The 22,487-nt window shown below is 39.2% G+C and overlaps 1 protein-coding gene across 1 annotated transcript in view; it reads right to left on the bottom strand.

Moving 5' to 3' along the window:
- LOC144523298 (adhesion G protein-coupled receptor D2) overlaps window positions 1-22,487 on the bottom strand; it is a 107,844-nt gene that overhangs the window by 42,962 nt on the left and 42,395 nt on the right. Inside the window, exons 21-22 of the mRNA XM_078258770.1 lie at window positions 4,767-4,808; window positions 40-93 (exon numbers count right to left, since the gene is read on the bottom strand). Coding sequence (XP_078114896.1) covers window positions 40-93; window positions 4,767-4,808 — 96 coding nt within the window. The remainder of the gene's footprint in view (window positions 1-39; window positions 94-4,766; window positions 4,809-22,487) is intronic.

Raw genomic sequence — 22,487 nt, 5'->3', positions numbered from 1 at the left:
ACTTACACACTTAAAAACAAAAAATACAGGATTACTTACTGAAAAATTAAGCGCTTTTCTCCTCTCCTTGATCCTGTTGACTGTGCTCCGAACCTGAAAGAAAAAAAAAGAGAGAGAGTGGGAGAGAAAGAGATAAGTGTATCTGACACCGCGCTCAATGAAACACACTTACAATGAATCAAAACAAAAAATCTGTCATAGCAAACAACTGCGAGCACCCAAAGTGTAGAATGGAGAAGAGAATATGGAAGGGAAATAACTAATTTGGAGTGTTAGTTTGGGGGCACTGACAGCTGTGTGTATGTGTGTGTGTGTGTGTGTGTGTGTGTGTGTATATGTCTGTCTGTGTCTGTCTGTGTGTGTGTGTGTGTTAGTGTGCGTGCGTGTGAGAGGGTGTTCCAGTATGTCCCAGTGGCTAATGGGACTTGAAAGTGACACATAGAGCTGGCAAACTAAGGAGACGACTTCAAGCTATCATCTGTCAGCATAGAGCGCCGGGACCAACAAATGGAGCTATTGGAGGAGAAGGGACCGCCCTAGCAGAACAGATTACATTTTTACACTACGGATGAAAACAGTGTACTGCACACCTTCATTTAACACATGCAATACAAGACAATACATTTAGAGATTTTGGAGCTATACAGTATACATGCATACATTTTATTTTTTAACTAACCCAGACCATCATTTATAATTTACCTGCTTATTAACTAAACCTCCTTAGTTTTCTTTTTTTAATTAACAATCTTGGAGATTTTAAAATGAGATAAACAATGAATAATTTTGAAATTATTTAAAGTTAATGCCAAGACCTTTGCTTAGAGAGCAGTAATAATTTAGATGACTTTTGATTGCATTTAACTGATGAATTTAATGTATCAATTTTTCTTTTAAATTGAACCCAAGTAGTTATGACTAGTTACTATATATGTACATTTCATGTACATATATTGTAATTAATATAACGGGATACAAGATAATAATTCAGCATTTTAGTCTGTCCTTAGTCCACTGAAAAAAACTGCATTAATTAACCTATGAAAAACATTGTATAGAATTAAAATTAAAACATTTCTTATTTTAAAAAAATCACTTTAAAGAAATAATGTGCTTGCAACTTTATGGTAGTATAGATTTACTGATCACTAAATCATAGGTCAATACATTGGTTTGGTACAACGGAATAAGTGTTACTAGACATAAAACACAAAATAATATTCAAAATGTAGGATTCAATCTAAAATAGCTCCAGCATTTTCTTAAGGAAGGATGGTGGAGGAATGAAAATATCGGAATGTTCAAAAATGTATATTTTGCCACACAGCAGCAGATATAAATAAATGTATTTCCCTGCTAGAAAGTTACAATGTTTTAAATTACTAAAACAGTGTAATGTCTGTTATTTTTTTTTATGTATTAAAAAAATGGGGAAAAACATAACATAACATAGTAACATAAAATAGTATTCATTTGATATTGGAACATCTTTATATTCTTTTTAGTATGATCCATTTGCTACTGTAAACAAGTACATGATATTAAATTAAAAAGCATACAGAACAGCAGCAATTACTCAGTGTGTTAGTAGTTCAGTTAAGTAGGGTGAAGTCTTCTATAAAAAGCCTCCGGCGCTTATTAGGTCCGTATGTGTGTGTGCACTTGCATGTGTCCGTGCACATTGTCAGTGTTCACTGTAGATTTGTAGCGGATGGGCACTCATCACTACAGCCTGTCCCGTCCCAGCCCAGCCCACCACGTTAGTGAATATGCATTATGGCTTATGGCTTCATTAAGTCACAGCGTGTTATAAATTATGACACCACACTGAACACACACACACACACACACAGTCTCAGAGTCAGCATGTGTATACAGAGGATGTTTTGCATACATACCAACTTTGACGGGCCACATAATGAAGAAAGCCCGAGCCTTGTGACAGGGCAGAATCAACAGCACTAGCATCATGTTTCCAAAACCCTATTATTTCTGACAAGATCCGCAGAAGGCCTTCGACGAGGTGCAGATGTTGGAGAGACGCCGTCTTAACACAATTTAATGGGGAAAGTCCTGGGAATTTCATTGATATCAAAAGCAGCCGGCGTGCTGAGGCAATTACATGACACAACTTAATTAATCATTTGACAATGAGGGGAAGGGCATTGTTTTAGATGATCGTTATGTGTTTAAGGGGTTTGCGCACACTCAAGGTTTCGCAATGATGCAAAGCGTGGTTCCCCATGTAAATGCGCGCTAAGCGATTACCATATGAAAGCAGCGCGCCCAACAACACCTGCCGACATCCTTGGAGTTGATGGAAATAAAAGGTCATCAAAGCATGGGATTACAAGGTGACCACCAAGGAAAAGCTAATTGCAATGAATAATGGAAAGCTATCGTCAGGTAATTAGCAATTAAAACGCTGCATTTTGAGTGTAATAGCAGCAGACACAGTCTGTCTTCCATGCCATATTGGTAAATACTGAGCCTCTCATGAATGGAGACTTTTTGGTGTTTGAGGCACTAGTTAATTCCACACCTTACTTTTGCATACCAAGGTAAAGTTCCTTCACACTAAATACTGATTGATCATATTTCCAGGTTAAGAACTAAGAGCAACTTTGCAAAGTTTTTTCTTCACTCTATAGACATATGTGTGAAAATGTAATGTAAGGAGGGGTTCCTGTCCCCAGCCATCAAGGCAGGTCAGCTTCAATCAATACAGACAGAACAGGAACCTCACTGTCTCCCTCTTTCACTTACACACTGATTGCAGGGAAGAAAAAAATAAATAAATGTGTTAACATTCCCATTCAGTGTTTCTAGGATTTTTCTATTGAGCAAATATTTCCTTTCAGGTGTCAGGGAGGCTGAAACCTGAAACCAGAGAGTGGTGTTCTGTGTCACACGTTAAGCCAGTTAAAGACACAAAACACAAGCTGAGCAGGTTGAGGGAGAACAAAAGGAGCGCCCAAGAAAGCTGGTGAGGGTTCATAGGAAAAAAGAGAAATGTGTGATGTGAATAATGGCAAAATGATTAAGTTTTTTAAAAGATTAACAAAGAAGTGGCATCCTTTTGAAAACCGTAACATGTACATGAGCTGCTCCCAGGGTTAAGGGCAACTTCAGTGGAAGAAAAATGTATTCTAAAAAGCTACTTAAGCAAGAATGCTGTGTTGATTTATTTTACAGTGCAAAGGGTCAGCCCTCCCTGGCTTTGCATTGTCGGCGCATCGCCTATGGCTCAGGGACAGCTCTCCATGCTCTGGGGAAGATATGGATGAAGAAAGGAAAGAGAAAATGGGAAATAACAAGAGACAGGAAATGCAAATGTTATATACGAGATGTCCTTGTTGATGGTCAGACAAACAGATGTGATGATGACGGAAAGTTGAAATAAAGGAGTCTGGAGAAAAAAACACATACGAAATACATGTAGAGGGGAGAAGGGGGGAACTAATGTAGTACTGACCATTATTTTTCGAAGAGCTGGGTAACAAAACGCAGCGTGTATACAGTGACGATGACCTTGTGCATTCAGTCAAAGCAACAAGAGGCAAATGAAAACATGAGGTATGTTTGTATTCATCAGAATTAAAGACTCGTCAAGCATGGTTCATTCCTTCCACAGCGGAGCCAGTTTGTTAGATTTACTTTAGCATACTGCATTACAGAATTTACAGGTTTTTATTTTATTTTGCTGTGAAATGAACAATCTTTTTTATATTCAACATTTTGCATGTATCTCCAGAAAACAGACTTCTGCTATGGTATTTCAATGACTTGTCAGCAGCGTTCAAAATGAGCACCATCTACTATCCGAATGCTGGTAAAATATGCAAGTGGCTGGTAGATTTGCTTCACTCACCAGCCAAAACAGCAATGATAATCTATTGAGTGGCTGGTAAAATTGAACATTCACTAGCCATTTGGCTAGTGGACATTTTGAATTTGATTAATTTTGAACCCTGCTTGTCAGACATTTCAGAGGCGACATTTCTGTGTTTTGAATTGTTAACCGTGCTACAAGGAAACTCCTTTTTGGATATCCACTTTCTCCTTAAGTTTGGAGTGGGAAGTGTGTAAAAATGAGAAATAGTGCTTTAGTGCTGTATTTAAAGAAGGCTCAGATACAATATCACATGCACATCTGAAGTTAACCCTATTTACATAGACTAAGAGCCACATTTGACCAAGAGTGATTTTCATGACTTGAGTCTCATCCATTAAATCCTATCTCTCCGTCTCTCGCCACTCACCCACCCTCCTCCCCTACACAGATATGGCGTATCTAAATGGTAATAAAGCAGCATCTCAATACAATATGTCCTTCTTCATTGCATATTGTTGGTTGCATATTGTTTTTCTTTTTTTGTCCTACTATGGTTACTGCTTGGGGCCCCGCAAAGCCCTGGCCAGCGGCTTTGTCAGGATGCTAAATGGAGGGCCGTGAGTTTAAAAACTTAAAGAGGCAGTGAAATATTAGCCAATGTGGGTGAGGAATGAGTGGCTGAGAACCGCGGCGTGTCAGTGTTTAATGGTCGGACTCGGATGCATATAAGTTAGTCCAAGCATGAAGGGCAGTGGGACGCTTGCGTGGAAACGATGTCCCCTCCCCTCCTTCCCATCCCTCCTCCCATCCACAGATGCACACACACACACACACACACACACACACACACAGCTTTTAAGCAAGGAGCCCATCAGAAACTTGTCATTTCTCTCATTCACTCCGACAGCCTTGAGACACAATGCAGACTTACCTCTGTGTTGTACACCCCATATATCAGGAAGATGAACAGGCCCTGCAAACACAGACAAAGAAAGAGCGAGAGAAAGAAAGAGAGAGAGAGAGAGAGAGAGAAAGAGGAGGACAAAGTTGTTACAGTTGTTTTCTCTCTTATCCTCTAGTAAAAAACAAAAGATGAAAAGTAATGAGTGGAGCGACATGTTCGAGTTATGATCGAGTTGATTCGTACTTTCCTGTCTTCTCAGAGCTGAAGTAGACTGTAGTGAAAAGTACCAAAAGAAGAAGCAGGACTTCAAAGAGTCCAAATTGGGCCACATCCTTAAGGCTCAGCTTGCGTTTGTTTCTTCAACAATACTCGTGCTTCTTATTCTTCTTATCCCCCACTAAGCCATCATAGGTTCAAACCCAAGGTTCCATATAGTTTTATCAAAATAGAAAATCTATAGTGCCTTTGTGCAGTCTGTGTTCTTAGACACTGAAACACACATATATATGATTGAGAACCAACAAACACACAAATAACACATGTATTACATACCCACACAAACATATGCAACAGACACAAATAGCCATAAATTATGAGGAAACAAAGACAGTATGAACACACACACACACACGCACGCACGCACACGCACGCACAGGCACATAAAGAGAGCAACTCAGGCCAGACGAGACTATCAAGGAAAACCATTGGAGGAAAGCGGAGAAACAGAGAGACAGAGGAAGCATAATGAAAGAAATGACACAAAAGAAGATATTTCACGTTCACAAAACTCCACGGCTAGTACCCATAGCCCAAGAATGCCATGTCCTTTGGTGCATAAAGACTGCACTTTTGGTCACAGAAAAACAGCTATTTTTCATTCCAATCCAAGCTGTGCATTGGCCTTTGAGCCATAATGTAATACTGTTGCCTCATTGGAAACAGTGAGAACAACATTCTCAGAGCATCGATTGAATTGTGCCACAAAAGATGTGCCGAGAAAAATGAAAAGGCAGATAACATCCTATAAATTTCAAGGCTGATAGGCACAGTGAGTCTGGCTCACACACAAAAAAACTTTTAAAAGTACATCTCTCCTCTTTCACTGCTCAGAGTGTCTGTGTTGCTTCATCTTTAAACGAAGGTAAGGACACATCCTGAGGACAGGCAGACACGACCTGGTCAATACATCAATCAAGTCGAGTTTGGAGCATCCAATTTTTGCCAGAGGGAGATCTCGATGTATCACCATTGACAACATGATTTGGGGGCCCATTCGGAGTGACAGGCCGACGATGGCGACGGTGACGACCTCTAGCCCAAGCTACTGCCCATTCACCTCCTACTGGCTGCGCTCCTGTCCTCCAGGGACTGAATTGCCCTGCCTGTCGGGCTGTCAGGTGACATCTTAGGACATCCATCCTCTTTAAAATGACAATTCCGCTGGTATCTGACATGCTGAAGACAACAAGCATAACAAGGGATCTCAAGCTGAGACCTGCAATTTTATCTCTACACTTCTTACTTTCAATTGCATGTCATGTTGGCTACAACCTAATACAGTACAGGATGTAATATATTTAAGACTAAATATTTTTGCTGCTCCACAGCACAAAATGACCACCATATGTTTTGTTTACCAACACCAGGAATTGCACAAGTACTACTAAAGCTGAGATGTCTGGCTTTGAAAACTCATCTTACTCAGTCATACTCAGCAATAAGTCACATTTCACAGTTTCAAATGTTTAGTGATAGAGGATGGTACTACAAAAAAACAATTACCATCTTACAAAATGTTTTGGCTAAAAAGGCTACAAAGCCTTTTTCTCAAGCTAAAAAATATCAATGACAAAGCTCTGGTATTACACAAGTGTGAGGGTAAGGAGGCATATTATCTTATTACTAGCATGCTATAATCTATAGTCTAATTTCCAACTGGTAGCTTATTCCTCTACTGTCAAAATGCAAAGTTATTGTTGGGTTCACTATAGGCCACTTTAGCTGAAATGCTGTTTTCCACTGCATGCTGTGGCCTGACTCGCTCTTTTTTTGTTTTCCATTAGCAAAAGCTGTGGAAAGTACCTGGTACCTTTTTGATACCACCTTGGTCGAGGTTCCAAGCGAGCTGAACCGGTACTAGAAGGTGGAGTTAAAACAATCACATGCAATCACATAATCTTCCACATAACTTCACATATTTCACATGGTCCTACATGATATCAAATAAACATCATCATCTTCAGAAAATAGAGCCTACTGCACCCCGTCTTTAAACAAACCCCTAGCTGCCGTCAAGGAAGCTGGCACCTTTGTATTTTTTGTATGTGATATAGGCTGACTGTAATAGTTACATCTAAAGTACATTTTAAAGTACTCTATTGAGGTTTTTAAAGTCGGATAAAACTACACATCACAAATACGTTCGAAAAAAAGCATCCTGATAAAGGAAGTGCTACCAATGGAGTGCCATTATTATAAGAGTGTATATGTTTTTACTTTGGTCAATAAACAGGTTTTCAAAAAGGAAAATGACTTACTCATTTAAAATGTAATTTTACTTTTCTAATTAATGCAACTACAATCAAAACCTATAATGTCCATTGACATTTTTTTTAACACAAGCAAAAGTATTGTATTTAGAGTTTATCATAACATACAGTTGTGTCATATACTCTTTTCACAGACATACACACATAAACATGCATGTACACAAGCGCACACACATACAGTAACAGACAGTGGGTGGTTAATTTGCAAACACATACCCTATTGTATTGCATTAGAATTGCAATTTCCAACTCATTGTTGCAATTTGATTATCATGTTTTTGATCATTCCTCTTATTTGTAATTAATCTTTTGTTGTGTAGTGAACAAAGTGGGGAGAACATACTGTGCACATTAGGAAAAATGATCTATTAAAATATAATTGAGTTAAAAATAAGTGGCAGCACAACAATAATGATGGATTGTTTAAAATGTTAATTCATTAATATTCCCACTAAAAACAAACAGAGATGAAAAATGGGGCGCATTATTTAAATGCATGTGCACTTTTCTAAACCCAGTCCTGTTTCTTTTGAACTCAGCGGCAAATGCTACAAATTTATGCAAAGAATGAATGCAGTTGCTTTCAAAGTATTGCTCTACAGTACATCAAACAGGGGAGCATAAATTAATTAGCATCCAGCTAATTAGGGAACAATTGTATGTTTAAAAAGTTAAAGCCAACAAACACTGTTTGACCAAAAACATTATTACCCCAGAAAGATGCACTATGCTGCAATGCAAGACAGAAAATAGCATTTGTTTAAATGAGAATGCAGAAAGAACAAAATCAAAGTCAGAGATTGATTTAGTTAAAAAAATTAAGTTAATTCACTTAAACCAGGATGGTGTGGTTCTAACCGTTGTGCTGTTTACTACTGTGATGCTGACAACCTCCTTTTGGAAGTTTACCACATTCTACCTCTGCTGTCCTTGTAACTCGCTCTTCCTTAAAGCATCAGCTGAGTGCATTAAATGTTTGAGGCAATCCATCAACCACTGGCTATACTAGTAATAAAAGCTTTATGCCAGTGTTTGTGTAAATGTGTCTATTTAATAGCTTCAATGTATGTGGAAATGTAAATTTAAAAAGTTTATTTTCCGCAAATGTCAAAAGCAATAGATCTTTGGCAAATAACAAGGTTCTTATACTCTGTCTATTTAGATTGACAGCTCTTTTTATTGTTATGTACTGTAAAAATGCAGTTCGAATTTCCACTTTCAGCTAACAGAATCAGTTGCAGAGAGCAGAATTGATCGGGGGCCTTTCACATACAGTTTTTAGTCATTTAATGTAATGAGGAGACAAAGTGTTTGAGCCTGTAGGAGTTCCGTGTTTAGCTGAAGGATACTATACAGAATACAAGGCTGTTGATGGATGTACTTGTAGCTGCCAGGATCAAGCATGTGAACTTTCACTTACTTTAATTATTAACAACCAACATAAAATGGGCAGCATATTATATCTTATTCGTATCTCTAATGTAAATTTTTTGTTTAAAGAATATTTTTGAAGCACATTTCATGTACAACGAAATGCAATGTGTTTTTCGTCAAACCTACAGAACACCAAAGGCAATTTTAATCTACCACAAAAAATAATAAAATCAAGAATACGTTTCCTGTCTCTGATACTCTGGCAGAAAAAGAGTGTCAGGACTAGGAGACCTCATCATTGCATATGGCCAGCAGTCACACAAACGTCAACGACAAGCTTGGCTGTGGACATTGATAGATCCTAGTTAAATCCTGTACATCAGCCCCAAGTTTCCACTGCACATTTTCCTCATTTTGACAGTGAGTGCACTGTAAATTCATTTTAGTTAGTTAGTAATTTGGGGAGCTCACCTGCCCTGCTTTATACATGCTCCTACTGACAATCCACTGCTGTACCAAGACAAACAAATGCATCAACCTCCCAAATGTGTAAAGTTAGGCAACGCAGCACTGGCAGGTAAAAATCTCAGAAAACAGTTTATGATACTGTCCTTGGGAAACAAAATGTCAATGTAAAGATATGAAAAAGTATGATGAAGGAGGGAGTGTCGTGGCAAGGAGAAAAAGACTGACAGGGCAGCTTTCTCTTTCTTTCTTTCTTTGAATATATTGCTGCTGTCAGCTTAGCGCTCATAATTTTTTTGGTCAGTACAATAGATGTTTTAAGGATAATTCAATACAGTTAGCCATAAAGGCCATTTCAGGTGGCTACTTTCGGAGTTTACATTCATTCAGACTCAGAGACAAGCATTTGAGTGCTTGGTTCACAGAAGCTCTACAATAGGAGGTGGCAAGTGCAAAAGGTAATAGTCACTCCAATGACTAAACACAATGTAATAAATCAACTCCACTAATCGAAATAAATGTTACACTAGTATCAAGCTAGTAGCCAGCTGTAGTCAGATCCAATAATGTCTTCAATGTAAATCCAATAGTAAAGTAACTGAAGGCTATTTATTTTTTTAACTTCCACAAAAGAGCTGCCCAGTAGCTCACCTGGTAAAGTGTGTGCCCCATATCCTACAGCAGCGAGCCGGGTTCAACCCAGAGCGGCTCTTTGCTGTCAATCCTCAGCTATACTATCTCATAAAGGCAATAATTCCACAAAGATTGAGGCCGTTGACTCTCCAACAATAAGTGTTGATGAAGCCACTTACACAGGGGCTCTGGCAAAGGGGACCCCTCATCCCTTGAGCACTTACGTTTGGTACAGATTGGCCTTTTTGGTAATCCATTTTGCCAGCAGTACATTTATTTATTCTCATCTCAAAAAAGTCTCTATTTACAGTATGTATAGGTTTTCAGTGTTTTATGTTCAGCCACCTCTATGGTTAAAGCTCAAGGTTTGTTTTCCATGTCCCTGTAGCATGCGTGACTTACATTTGGTCATCTGCCTATCCTCAATACGATTTGGTTAGCAGAAAGGCACATCTATATGATTTATAGAAAATGTGTGAGACAGGCATGGTCTCAAGCAAAAAAACAAACTTCATGCTTGACATTGACTTTTAGGGGGAATAAATTCAGCCTTTACAAACATACAATGTCAGAAATTAGAGTCATTTAGGCAAGTCTATCATGTCAACACTTTGGCAAGCCCTGAAACTAAAAACCATGTTTAAAAAGAATCTTTCCTCTATTGGTATGGCACAAAGGAAAAAGTTTCACTCCATCTCAATGTTCCATGTTTAAAGAAAACCTTTCATAAATGAGATAGCTGTATTTCATTACTTTCATGAGTTATTGTAAACCACATGTTCCAATTTTTAGGAGAACTTCAGGCACTGTCATTGCTCAATGTCAAAAATGATTTATACTTGTCTAACCCAATATCAAAAATCAAAATAGATATACTTTTCACAAATGACATCTTCCAATTGGGCCGACAGCTTTCTCTTAAGTAGCTGAAGACCGCAACCTCCACATCCTTTTAGAGAATTCCAGCTTTCAGTGTCACCCAATGCCAAAAATGAGAGCTATTTGAACAAGTTGAACCCAACATCAAATATCCCAGCCTAAATTCAAACACACAGAGACACTTTTCACAAATAGAGCTATCTGCATCCCCACTTGGCAAAAAAAATGGTAGGAAAAATTCTACACTCGCACCTGGTAATCATTACGGAAATAAGAGACAGAAGAGGTTAAAACGCTGTGAAGGGGGGGGAAAGAAAAGAAATTCACACTTCTGCGCTGGGGCTTGCTAATGTCTCTGACCCCTCCACGCATAAACAGTTTAATTAACATGTATACATAACTTTCACTTTAACTGCTCATGGCATGTCAAATCAAAGTGTCTGTCAAAGCTGTGAAACAGGGAGTTGATACTTTGCAGGTCCTCAGTTCAAATCCAGCTCTGTGTAACTGCTCCAGCTGGCCATAAGACATGGAGGCAGACAGACAGGCAGGTAGACGGGCAGCCTGCCACTCTGTCAGTTTGATGAGATAAACACCTCCCAATAAAAGCTTTGTAACGCCCAGCTAAGTTTTGCGCAACTCAGGCAGGAGTCAAGTTTGATGTTTTCAGTGGAAAAACTAAATACTAACCAAACAATAATGTTTAAGTGCAGCTATGGATGTTCTACTGATACTGGTAGAACAAGGAATTTTAAAAAGTGAGTAATTTCTATATTCAAACTGCAAATTCATCTTTGATTTATGTCTAATTTGAATCCCAATACGTATAATTTAACTTTACTTTGTTGGAAAAATTGCAACAAATACATACAATCCTGACAAACTGGAATTGCCTGCAAAACAATGCACGTGCCATAATGTCCATCCATTATTATTAAACTCTTTATTTGCTTCTCTTCACAATGAAGCATTACAGTACACAGTCTATGATGGTGGGGATGGGGTCAAACTTTTCTTCCTGTTTCCATCCTACTGTACATTATTAAGGAAAGCAGATCAGTCGTTCCCTGAGACGAGCTATTAGGACTCTCCCTGTTTCTTTCCCACACACACATCCAGTCAGTTGGGCTGTCACATTGAGGAGGGGACCCCCAAGCCAGCCTGCCTCTACAGGGTATATAGCTACAGAGGAAAACCGAGTGTGTGTACACACATACACACACACACATACATACAAATAGGCACACACTGAGGCCGGCAGCAACACCAGTACTGGTGTGTGATGGCTCAGGAGAGGAGGGAGAGTTATTAGCTTAGCCCTGAACCACCTACTTAATATAGGGGCCGGCGGTGATTGCTAACAGAGCCTGGCAGAGGTGACAGCTTTTGGCCCTGCTTGAGGAAATCCAATTGAAAAGCAGCCAAGAGGAACAACAACCCCGAAACAGATGTTGCTTGCTACCACCAGCACAACTTGGATACACACAACCCAGCGGCAACAAACCGCGATGGCAAATCTGACACACACAAATATACACACAGCGGACACAGAGTGGAGCGCGCACACACATACCGTAGGGCCACGTGAAACTGTAAAATAACTGCATGAACAAGGGAAAAAGGGATCACCAGAAATGACCATAAACTCATAAGTTGTACACAATGCACACAAGTAATGATTTGTAAAGCTCACTCTTGGTGCTGTTCACAGTATTTGCATTGCAATTGGCATTCGAATAATGATCTGACTTTCATCCAGATTTTTGTATTATTGATGTTTTAATAAAATAAATAACAAATATAATAAGCTCTAAGGCCCGTCCTGAAGAGAATTTCTATCAGTGATGTCAGTCTGACCACGGTTGCATGAAACTGGTATTAGAATATATATATTAAAAAAAAGAATAGCAAAATACAATAAAATATAAATTACATTAAAATCTTTCATTAAAATAAAACGTCATCCCAAAAAAAAAAAAAAACACACCACCCAACGACCAACACACAAACGGGGCTTTTCTCTCCAGTTTGAACATGATTTAAGGATCCATAAACACTATCAATCCAAGGTTATATTTTTTTTCATGGTGGAGCACAAAACACTCTGGCAGCTAAACCAGAAATAGAATTAAGAGGAAAAATAATAAAAATTGAAAAAAATAAAGAAAGAAAGATCAGGGAAGAGTTTGCAAGTCTGTTAAAAACATCTATATTGAGCAAAGGCCAAATCAAAACCTTTCCCCCCACGGAATACACCGACCCAAACATCCATATCTAGCATATCTATCCCTCTTTTCTTTTTTTAACATCTCTGGCAGGGCATTTCAATGAAAACATAACACACAAGCCCTCAAATCATTACAGCCCCTTGCTCCAATATTAATTGAGTTTGGCAAGGCTGACCATGCCTCAGTCATAATAACATTAATTTATTTTTTTCTATTACCGCTACTGCAAAAGAGCAAGGAAGAAAGAGGGGAGAGAGAGATACAGAGAGTGAGGGGGAAAAATGGGCTAAAATCAATTCTGACATATCTTTATTGCCAGTCGATGACAAATGACGGCACATTTGCCATTGCTCTGGCATTGTGTCAGTGTATGTCATATCGATTTTACATCAGACGGACAAATGTTATTGATGAAGAGCACAGTAACAGATGAGCACTCCATTTGACTTGTTTTAACGTTTAAATAAACCAGAATGACGACGGAGTGAGGGGTTGACCGTGTAGCGGATCTTTCCATTTGCTAATAGACATGATTTTTTAAATTTCTTTCTTTTAAAATTAACTCAATTCCTTTGCGTTTACACAAACCGGGCCTGTAAGGAGTGGGTATCTACACCCTGAACCTGATCACACTGCACACATGTGGTAATGTAATGGTGGGGTGGTAAAGAGAGCACGAGAAAGAGAGTGAACTGTAAACAAACTAGCTTTTAAACAAGACAATTTAGGAGTGCGTGTCTTAGGCGCCAAGCAAAACACAGCCATGGAAAACTGATACAAACTTGTAACACATGGGTCAAAGCATGAGTCTTTGAACTGGTGAGAAAAAGTACGCTGCGAGTGCAGAGAGCTGTTTAATTAAAAATACTTAGGTATCCAACGGGCCTTTCTGTGGCGCCCGCTTGTCAAATTGTATGTGATCCCACTGTCAATCTCCGAGGGTGTTTTCTAATTGCATAGTTTTCCACTGACAGAGAGGAACATTTTTTTGGAAGAGAACAAGTCCTGAGAAACAGCAGCTGGGGACTGGTTTTGGTTTATAGGAACTGGAACACATGGACACACACATGCTCAGTTGCAAGGTGCTCGGGTTACTGCCACTAACATATGCACACTGTATATACACATAGATATCAGTGTATACACACAGATATGTATACAGTGCAATACTAAGTTCAGATATATTAATATGAATTGATCCACAAACACTTCCAGCCTACACACTACGCACTTATGACATGCTGTTCATTTGCATTATAGAGAAGTCTTAACCATGTTAAAAAATCATTTATTTTACAGAAACACACACACACAAAAATCCACTATACACACTCCCTTCCACCTAAACTTACACACATACAGACACAGTTGTATATGCACTGGCAACACACACATAAAGAGTGAAGAGTCATACTTTTTCTGAGGAAGAACAGTGGATCTTTCCTAACCTTGTCAATTTGTAAACCTTCAAGATACCATTTAAAATGCTTCAGTCCAGCAGATTTTGCAATAGTCAATTTGCACCCTAAGTCTATGATCAGTGTGCACAAATTACACAATTTATGACAACATTTATTGTTTACTTTGCACTGCAATACACAGTGGCATGCACATTGCATGTGGCCAGCTAAGGGTAAATAAGCAGTGCTGAAGCAACATTAAATGTACTGTAGTATCAAAACTGTGTGCGAAAGAGAGAGTCGAGGACATATGAAATGAAGGTGATAACGCTTTTGATATGAGGCTATTCATTTGGGAATTTAAGGTGACTTCTATATTAACAGAGAGCTGCTAGCCTGTTGCTAACACTCTGGCGAGAGGCTGTAGACAGGCATATGATACCTTTGTGACATATGGTATTGCCAACCGCATTTCTTTCACCTGGCAGTAAGAACATTCACAGGGAAGGCATAACGTACACTTTGGTCTATTCTTTTTGAGAAGGTGCGCAATGTGTCCAGCTATTCATATGCATACATTCGTAGGCATAAAAAACTAATTTAAAATCACCTGACAGATACATGTATGCACACACATAGTATCGTTTGAACAGAACACCTAAAATTGCACCGCTGACAAGACTGTGTTGCAGTGCCCTTGACTAACAATGACAAATGGATGCAATATGCAAAAACTGAACAAGTTGCTTTTGGGTACAAAACAGGAAAAAAGATTGCTCCAGGTACCATTATGGGATGCGTTTGCTTTCCTGTTTCCAAGCTGAGGTGAACCGAGCTGAGGTTAATGGTTTGTGTCGAGATCAAGAAGTGTGTGAGTTAGTGTGTGTGCGATGTGTGTCCATGAAGGTGTGAGTGAGGAGACAGAAAGAGAGAGTATATTTCGCTTATTTAGTGGTGTGGATTGTCAATGGGTGAGTCTTGTGATACATTGCTGTTGCTGTGACCTTGTATGTGTTAGGAATGTAAATGACCACAGATACATTATTTGGATATGAAGAAATTATGCACTTTTTATGCACACATTTTTTTAATAGAGAGACAAAGTCCCTCCCCTTCCGGTGGACCACTATGGGACCTTATTTAAAAAAAAATATGTATGGTAGTAAACGGGAAGATTTATTTTTTTATCACGTTTGCATTGAGCCATGGATTACACATATGATGTTCATCAATTTAAAAGCTAATTTTGAAAGTCAAAAAAGTCTCAGTTTGTCATAAAACTGTTGAAGTATAAGACTGTGAAAATACGTAATTAGAAAGACTACACACTTTAAAATCGCATGGGTGACATCTCGCTGAAGCTACGATGCCTGTGTGTTTCGTACTGGGATGTAAAGTTACTCACACAAGCAACGGATCGTGCTCATTCTTTAGCTTCTCGGCTAATAAAACTTTGCTGGATAAAACACTTCAGGTAAGATAACGTTACATGTGTTGTGGAACATAGCTGAGCTAGCGAGCAAGCCGAGAATCCACTAAGGTGACGTAAATTGTGGGAGACGAGATATGTAGTTCACGGAGCGGTTTCACACAAAACTATGGGGGACTTCAACAAACCTACGACAAATTGTAACTTTTTTCACTAAAAAGAATTATCTTTTAAATTGATGAATACCATCTGTGTAATTCACAAAAATAATTACTCTCAACCCCATTCACTACCATTTTGTTCCGAAATAAGGTTACATGAGGTCCACCGGAAAGGGGGGGACTTTGCCTCTCTATTCGGTGCATGTAGCTCTAAGAAAGTTTTTTTTTTTTTATTATTATAATAGATAACTGCAAGCAGAAAACAAAAAGACTTTTGATGATGTTGGGAAGTTGCGTGGAATTATGGGAGTTGTAGTATTTATTGTTAAACACATGGCTGGGTAGAATGCATCTGTTCACGGACGAGTGTACCCATTCAAGTTTATTCACGTTACATTTAGTAAAGTTCATTCATGTCATTCTAATAAAATAGCTGCATTTTCCCCAACATAATTACGTTTTTCTTGATTCAATCTGTATTGGTAGCTGACCAGTTAGCTAGTGAGCCAGCAAGCTAACATTAGCCAGCAGTGCAGCAGCAGGACATCTCCAAGCTGCCCAGAATGATCTCCCCCTTCACTTTTCTGTAATCTTATCTGTTCGTTTTGGTGCTTAACCCACCTTTTGTCGGGTTAATTTAGCTAACTGTAAAGACAGCTAAACGTGAAGGGGGGAGAAATTCGGCAGGGAGGAGATTTATGGCACAAACACCGGTAGCGATAACGGAGACGTAGCTAGCTAACGTTGTGGATGGCCGCTGTTGTGACTCAGATGCCTGGCTCTGATATAGCCTGTTTCCCGACACTTCATTAAACTGCCGTTAGCATCGTTAGCACCTGGCACTGAAGTTAAGTGCTGGCCAGATACGGATTGCTGTAATGATAGTGGGTGTATGTTGGCTGGCTAGGGGCTAACGGTAACTAGCTAGCTATATGTCCTGGGGCTGTTGTCAGCTCTCATCCCGAATGAAGTGTCTTTGCACCGGGGGAGTGAGGCAGACAGACCGGGGTGTGCTAGCTGGCTAAATTAGCATTAGATTAGTTGTCCATCTATACAGCTAACGTTAACGTTACTAGTGAACTTATTTGTGGGTTAGCCCAGTGCTGCTTTTATCCGTGGTCAAAACAATCATACTACTAATAACTTTATGAGCGTGTTGAACGATGTTGTAACCCTATAATGTTACTCACCAAGCATTAGCATTAATGTTAGCTAGGCTAGCTACTTGTCAGCCAGCACATTGTAGTAACGCTAAGCTGGATCGATATTAATATGTATCAATAAATAAGATCTCTGCTGTATTACTGTGTTGCAAAGTGGCATCTTATTAATCACAAAATGATGCCTTGTGGCAGAAAAAGCAGTATTATGGTTAAGTATGTTTTACTGTGACATTGTATGATACATAGGTATGGTCGTTTTTAGACATCTTAATGCAGAAACGTTACATATTGTACCTTTAAAATTTAAATGTGATAAGGCCTACTATCAAAAGTGTCAATCAAACCAAGTCATTTTTTTTTTTATCTTTGTTGTTTTGTTTTTCTTACCCTTTTAACTTTTTTCTTACCCTTTCACTGTTCACATTTACGATTGTCAATTAACTTTTATTTTACTTATTTTTTACGTGTGTGTGTGTGTGTGTGTGTGTGTGTGTGTGTGTGTATATATATATATATATATAGGAGCCATTCTAGCCACCATTGGACTGTAAAATGAAGGAGGGAGACGAGAATTTTCTGCCTGGATCATTAATTGGAAAATTTACTTGTAAAAATCTTCTTCCTGCCAACCCTGGCTACCGAAATCTGATGCCACTGATATGTCTGCGCTTCTCTCTGATGCTCTGAAACAGACATTACAGGAAACACAAACCCTGCTGCACATTACGCTAGTTAACACTATGCTCGACAGCAGCTAACATTAGCCTACCGTTAGCTAGTAGCTGGATTAAACACGGTTAAAATGCTGACAGCTAACGCTAAACGGTGTAAAGTTTGACTGTGTTTTACTGTAAAGGATTCAACACTGGGATGTAACAATCTGCAGCTGCAGTCGGAGAAACAACACAGACGGTGCATTCAATGAAACTGGTAAACTACAGCCTCGTGGTGCATTTGAAGTTATTGTAAATGTCCTTTTCCCATCTGGTGGTTGTTTTTGTCGCTCAACAGCAATTTACTAGTGAAATTAGTTATTGTTATACATTATTATTAAATCATTTAATTTTGACCATATGGCCTTAGCAATAAACAAGCCGTTCTTTAATGTCACCAACTGTTGTTTAGTAGCCTTTTTTTTCTTTTCTTTTTTTCAGGCACCGTTAATTATGTATGCGATTAATTTCGATTAATTAATCACAGAGTATGTCATTAATTAGATTACATTTTTTAATTGATTGACAGCCCGTCAGCGATGCGATTAATTTTTTTTTAAATCGCATGCCGGCATTTATTAATTTATTTTACACTTCACTCGGCTTTGCGTCGTGCCTAACAGGCTACTATTTTGACCCTTTGCAGCACCGTTACTTATCATCAAGCTGCCACTTCCTCCTAACACATCCTGCTGCTGCAGGCTGCAGGCATGATAGAGAAACACAGCAACAATAACTCTGAATGGAGCTTTTTATTTTCCAAAACTCCCGGACGGCTCGTAGACAAGTCGAAAGCCATATGCACGTTGTGTAAAGCCGAATTAAAATATCACCAAAGCACGTCAAGCTTGAGCTACCACCTACGGAGCTAAGCATAGTAGTACAGTTAACGTGATGCTACCCAATAGCATGCTACCCACTCAGGCAAAGCACTATTTTGGAGAGTGCTACTTGCTGACTTGTGGATGAAACCAAATCCCCAAAAATTACTACTACTTAGATGTTACTAAACACTATATTGACTCTAGTAAGGATATGGAATTTTAGTTTTTTAGTTAGGTACTTGGAGGAATTGTGCAATAATGACAGATTCACCCACTTTTCTTTGTTTACAGTAAATAAATAATTACAAATCTTAAAATCAAGTTCATAAAGTAACTTTCTTTGCATTCATTTGATTCCCAATCAAGATACACTGGTAAACATTGCTTTTGATTGTTAATATGTACTTAAAAACTGTTCTGAAATGCAAAATAGAATTTTAATCATGTGATGAAATATGCGATTAATCGCGATTAACTATAGAAATTCAGCGATTAAAAAATTGTAATCGTTTGACAGCCCTATATATATATATATATCTTTTTTGTGTGTGTGCTTGTTTTGGGCATCGCTGCGCCATGGAGTGGGGGTTGGGTGGGCATGGAAAGATGTGCATAACTGTATAAAGAACTTTCATCTGAGTATTTTGTAAATGCAATGCAATAAATAAATTATATATATATATATAAATAATTTAATTTGATTTAAAGGGCCGGTGTGTAAAGTTGTTAATTATCAAAATCTGTGTTGCCCTTTCACAAACTTGTCCTCTTTCATGAATATTTACCACCACCATCAATTCCAAGTATTCCTTTTGGCTTGAAATTTTACATTTGCATTCACATGAACATGAACATGAGGTGGACACTCCATATTCATGCGCAATCTTGAAGATCCAGGGTACAAGCGGCCGAAATGGGTTTCCTCAGGAGGGTAGCTGGCGTCTCCCTTAGAGATAGGGTGAGAAGCTCAGTTATCCGTGAGGAGCTCGGAGTAGAGCCGCTGCTCCTTCGCGTCGAAAGGAGCCAGTTGAGGTGGTTCGGGCATCTGGTAAGGATGCCCCCTGGGCGCCTCCCTAGGGAGGTGTTCCAGGCACGTCCAGCTGGGAGGAGGCCTCGGGGGAGACCCAGGACTAGGTGGAGGGATTATATCTCCAACCTGGCCTGGGAACGCCTCGGGATCCCCCAGTCGGAGCTGGTTAATGTGGCTCGGGAAAGGGAAGTTTGGGGTCCCCTGCTGGAGCTGCTACCCCTGCGACCCGACCCCGGATAAGCGGACGAAGATGGATGGATGGATGGATCTTGAAATACGTTAGCCGGTAAGGGACATACAGGACATACTGCTCCGCCTTTCGCGTTTTCGCTGTCACATGATAAACTCACAGGTGCTGCTAATGCTGCTAATGGGTATGGTCGCTTCCTGGCCCCGGCAAGTTTGAAGAAGGAAACATGGAGGACCTCACGTATTCAAAATCCAAATTTTTTTCAAAAAAAAAGTCTTTTTCTTCGCCCACAAAAAGAAAAAGGATATTGAAAAGAGCAAGAGACTGGCTTTTTGAAGTGTGAAGGCGTATGTACTTTGAACTGCGTGGTGCGAGAGAGTTGATTGCGCAACCCAGTTTGCAATATAGATCGGAGAAATTCCTACACATTGGACCTTTAAATAAGTTTGAAAACGTGAATTAAAAAGGTAAATGGTAGCTTAGATGACTACACTGAAAGGAAATATAAGTCTTGAAATGTACAAAAATGTACAATTTAAAAGAGGATCTAAAATAACCTTGTCTCTGTATGCAAGTGTAAGAGAATAAGATTTGGGTCGTATGTGTGATTCTATGTCTGTGTTCGTGTATACATGCCTTAATAAACCCACTTCTGTGTGTATCCATGTATTTGTGTATGTGCGTGCGTACATGAGTGTGTGCATGTGCGTACATGTATGCTACAGCACCACCATGGTGGCAGAGTGTATCCATCATGATAAACTGGCAGACTCGGCAACTGTCACATGCAATCACACTTCACTACGGTTCGCAGGACTTCAAAGTGAAAATGAATGGTAGTTCATCGACATGAAGACTTCATATATCTTTGGGGGTTTTTTTAAAAGCTTTTTCTCTTTTATTTTTTGGAGGAGACTTGTCTCTTTTCTCCCAGCCCCCTTTTGTTGTGAAGATGTTTTTGTCACTGTCTGAAATGCATGGTGGGACACATGGGTTTTGAAATTTTTTTGAAATTCTATTACTTCCATAATTTTCTATCAGGTAATTTAAAATCACAAACTCTCAGGTTTTCACTCCAATCAGACAGTTTGTATAAAAACGTTTTCAGGAATTGAGGTTCGCTTTCCCCACATTTCCACTCACAGTTCACAATTAAGATCACATTTACATATAGGATAGTGTATGAGGTAAGTTGTGGCGGCCGTAAAGCTGCATTAGACTTGTGACCACTAGAGGGCACAAAATGAGTCATGATAGTAAATCAACTTCTTTTGACTCATGTTTTAGCAAAGAATTTCCTTCCAAAGGTTCAACAGAAACAGAGCAACATGGGCATCAAAGTGCAATCATATTTACCACCTGTCAAATTTAAGTTTTTAAATTCGTTTTATTTTTTGCAAATTCACATTAAAGAAAATCTGCATCTCTTTGGCTTGCGAGATTTTTGACTTCTCTGTCATGTTGCGCTTGACTATTAATGTACAGTTGGATTTTGTGAGCTTGTGGGCTGAGAGTGGATGCCCAAAATTCAAAAAACAGGTCTTGAAATCAGCAAACCAAAACTACAGTTTTGTTGTGTAAATATATGCAATAACAATAAAGATCTATCTATCCATCTCATAAAATGACAGCTAGACGAACGATAAACCAAAACCTAGGGAAGGTGAAGACTTAACTGTTGTTTTTCACTAGGACAGGCACCAAAATAACAACACTTTCACATTACAGGAAGTCCTTTGATATGTTGTTAATATAAGAAATACATTTAATTATGCTTCAAATATTTGCCAAAGAAAAAGGTCCTATTCAATTTCAATTAAATGTAATAGTCTTACCTCAAATAAATCATGCCTTGATGGTAATGCAGATTAATGACAGTAAAAACCCTTTTAAGATTGAAGTCTACATGGCATTAAACTATAATTGAACATGGCAAGTGTTAAATGTGATAATCATCAAATTTGTAACCACTAGAAAGTCAAATGAGCCATAATAATGCCAGTGCTGCAGCTGCTGCAGCTCTCTCGCACCACAGCACGGCTTGCCTTTAATCTAGTAATGACTCTGAAATGACACTGTGCTTTAAAAAACTGTGGAGAAAAGGATTTTAGGTCTCTCTACCTCCCTCTGTCTCTCTCTCTGCCCTGGACCAGGCACTGCTCTCTCTCTCCAAGCTGTTTGATTGGCACATGCTTTCACTTAATGAGGGATAATTACTAAGGAAAACAAGTGGGAGACCACATCTGCTCAGTGTAAAAAGAAGTCCAGGCCTGGTGCAATCTGTCAGACGGGGCTTTCAGGTTGTGTGTGAATGTTTTACCCACCTTCAGCTGCCTCCCAGTCCAACACAAACCCACCAGGACCCTCCCTGCACTCTGTCCCGACAAGAAGCAGATTAACAGGAATCAGCATGTGGCTGTAAACTCTTACAGGGAAAAGTGTATATATGTGCGTTGACGCGCATGGGAAATGACCTAGGGTATCTGTCGGGGACAAGCCAGGGGCCACAGCAGGAAGGGCAAGAGGCCAGTAGGGACGATCAACATCAACATCCCAATCAGTGTCCTGCTGCCAGAGCTGTTGTTCCCCAGCTCCCATCGCCACTGTTTTGTTTACTTTCACACAATGCTGTAATGACAGTAAAATACACAGGTAGCCGCCCTGCTCCCCAGACACCTCCACACACTGCCGATAAATCATCTCTGCATAG

The sequence above is a fragment of the Sander vitreus genome, chromosome 9, assembly GCF_031162955.1.
Source record: "Sander vitreus isolate 19-12246 chromosome 9, sanVit1, whole genome shotgun sequence".
Taxonomy (NCBI): Eukaryota; Metazoa; Chordata; class Actinopteri; order Perciformes; family Percidae; genus Sander; species Sander vitreus.
Note: the sequence above shows the minus strand (reverse complement) of the source record. Positions and strands in the feature narration are given on the sequence as shown.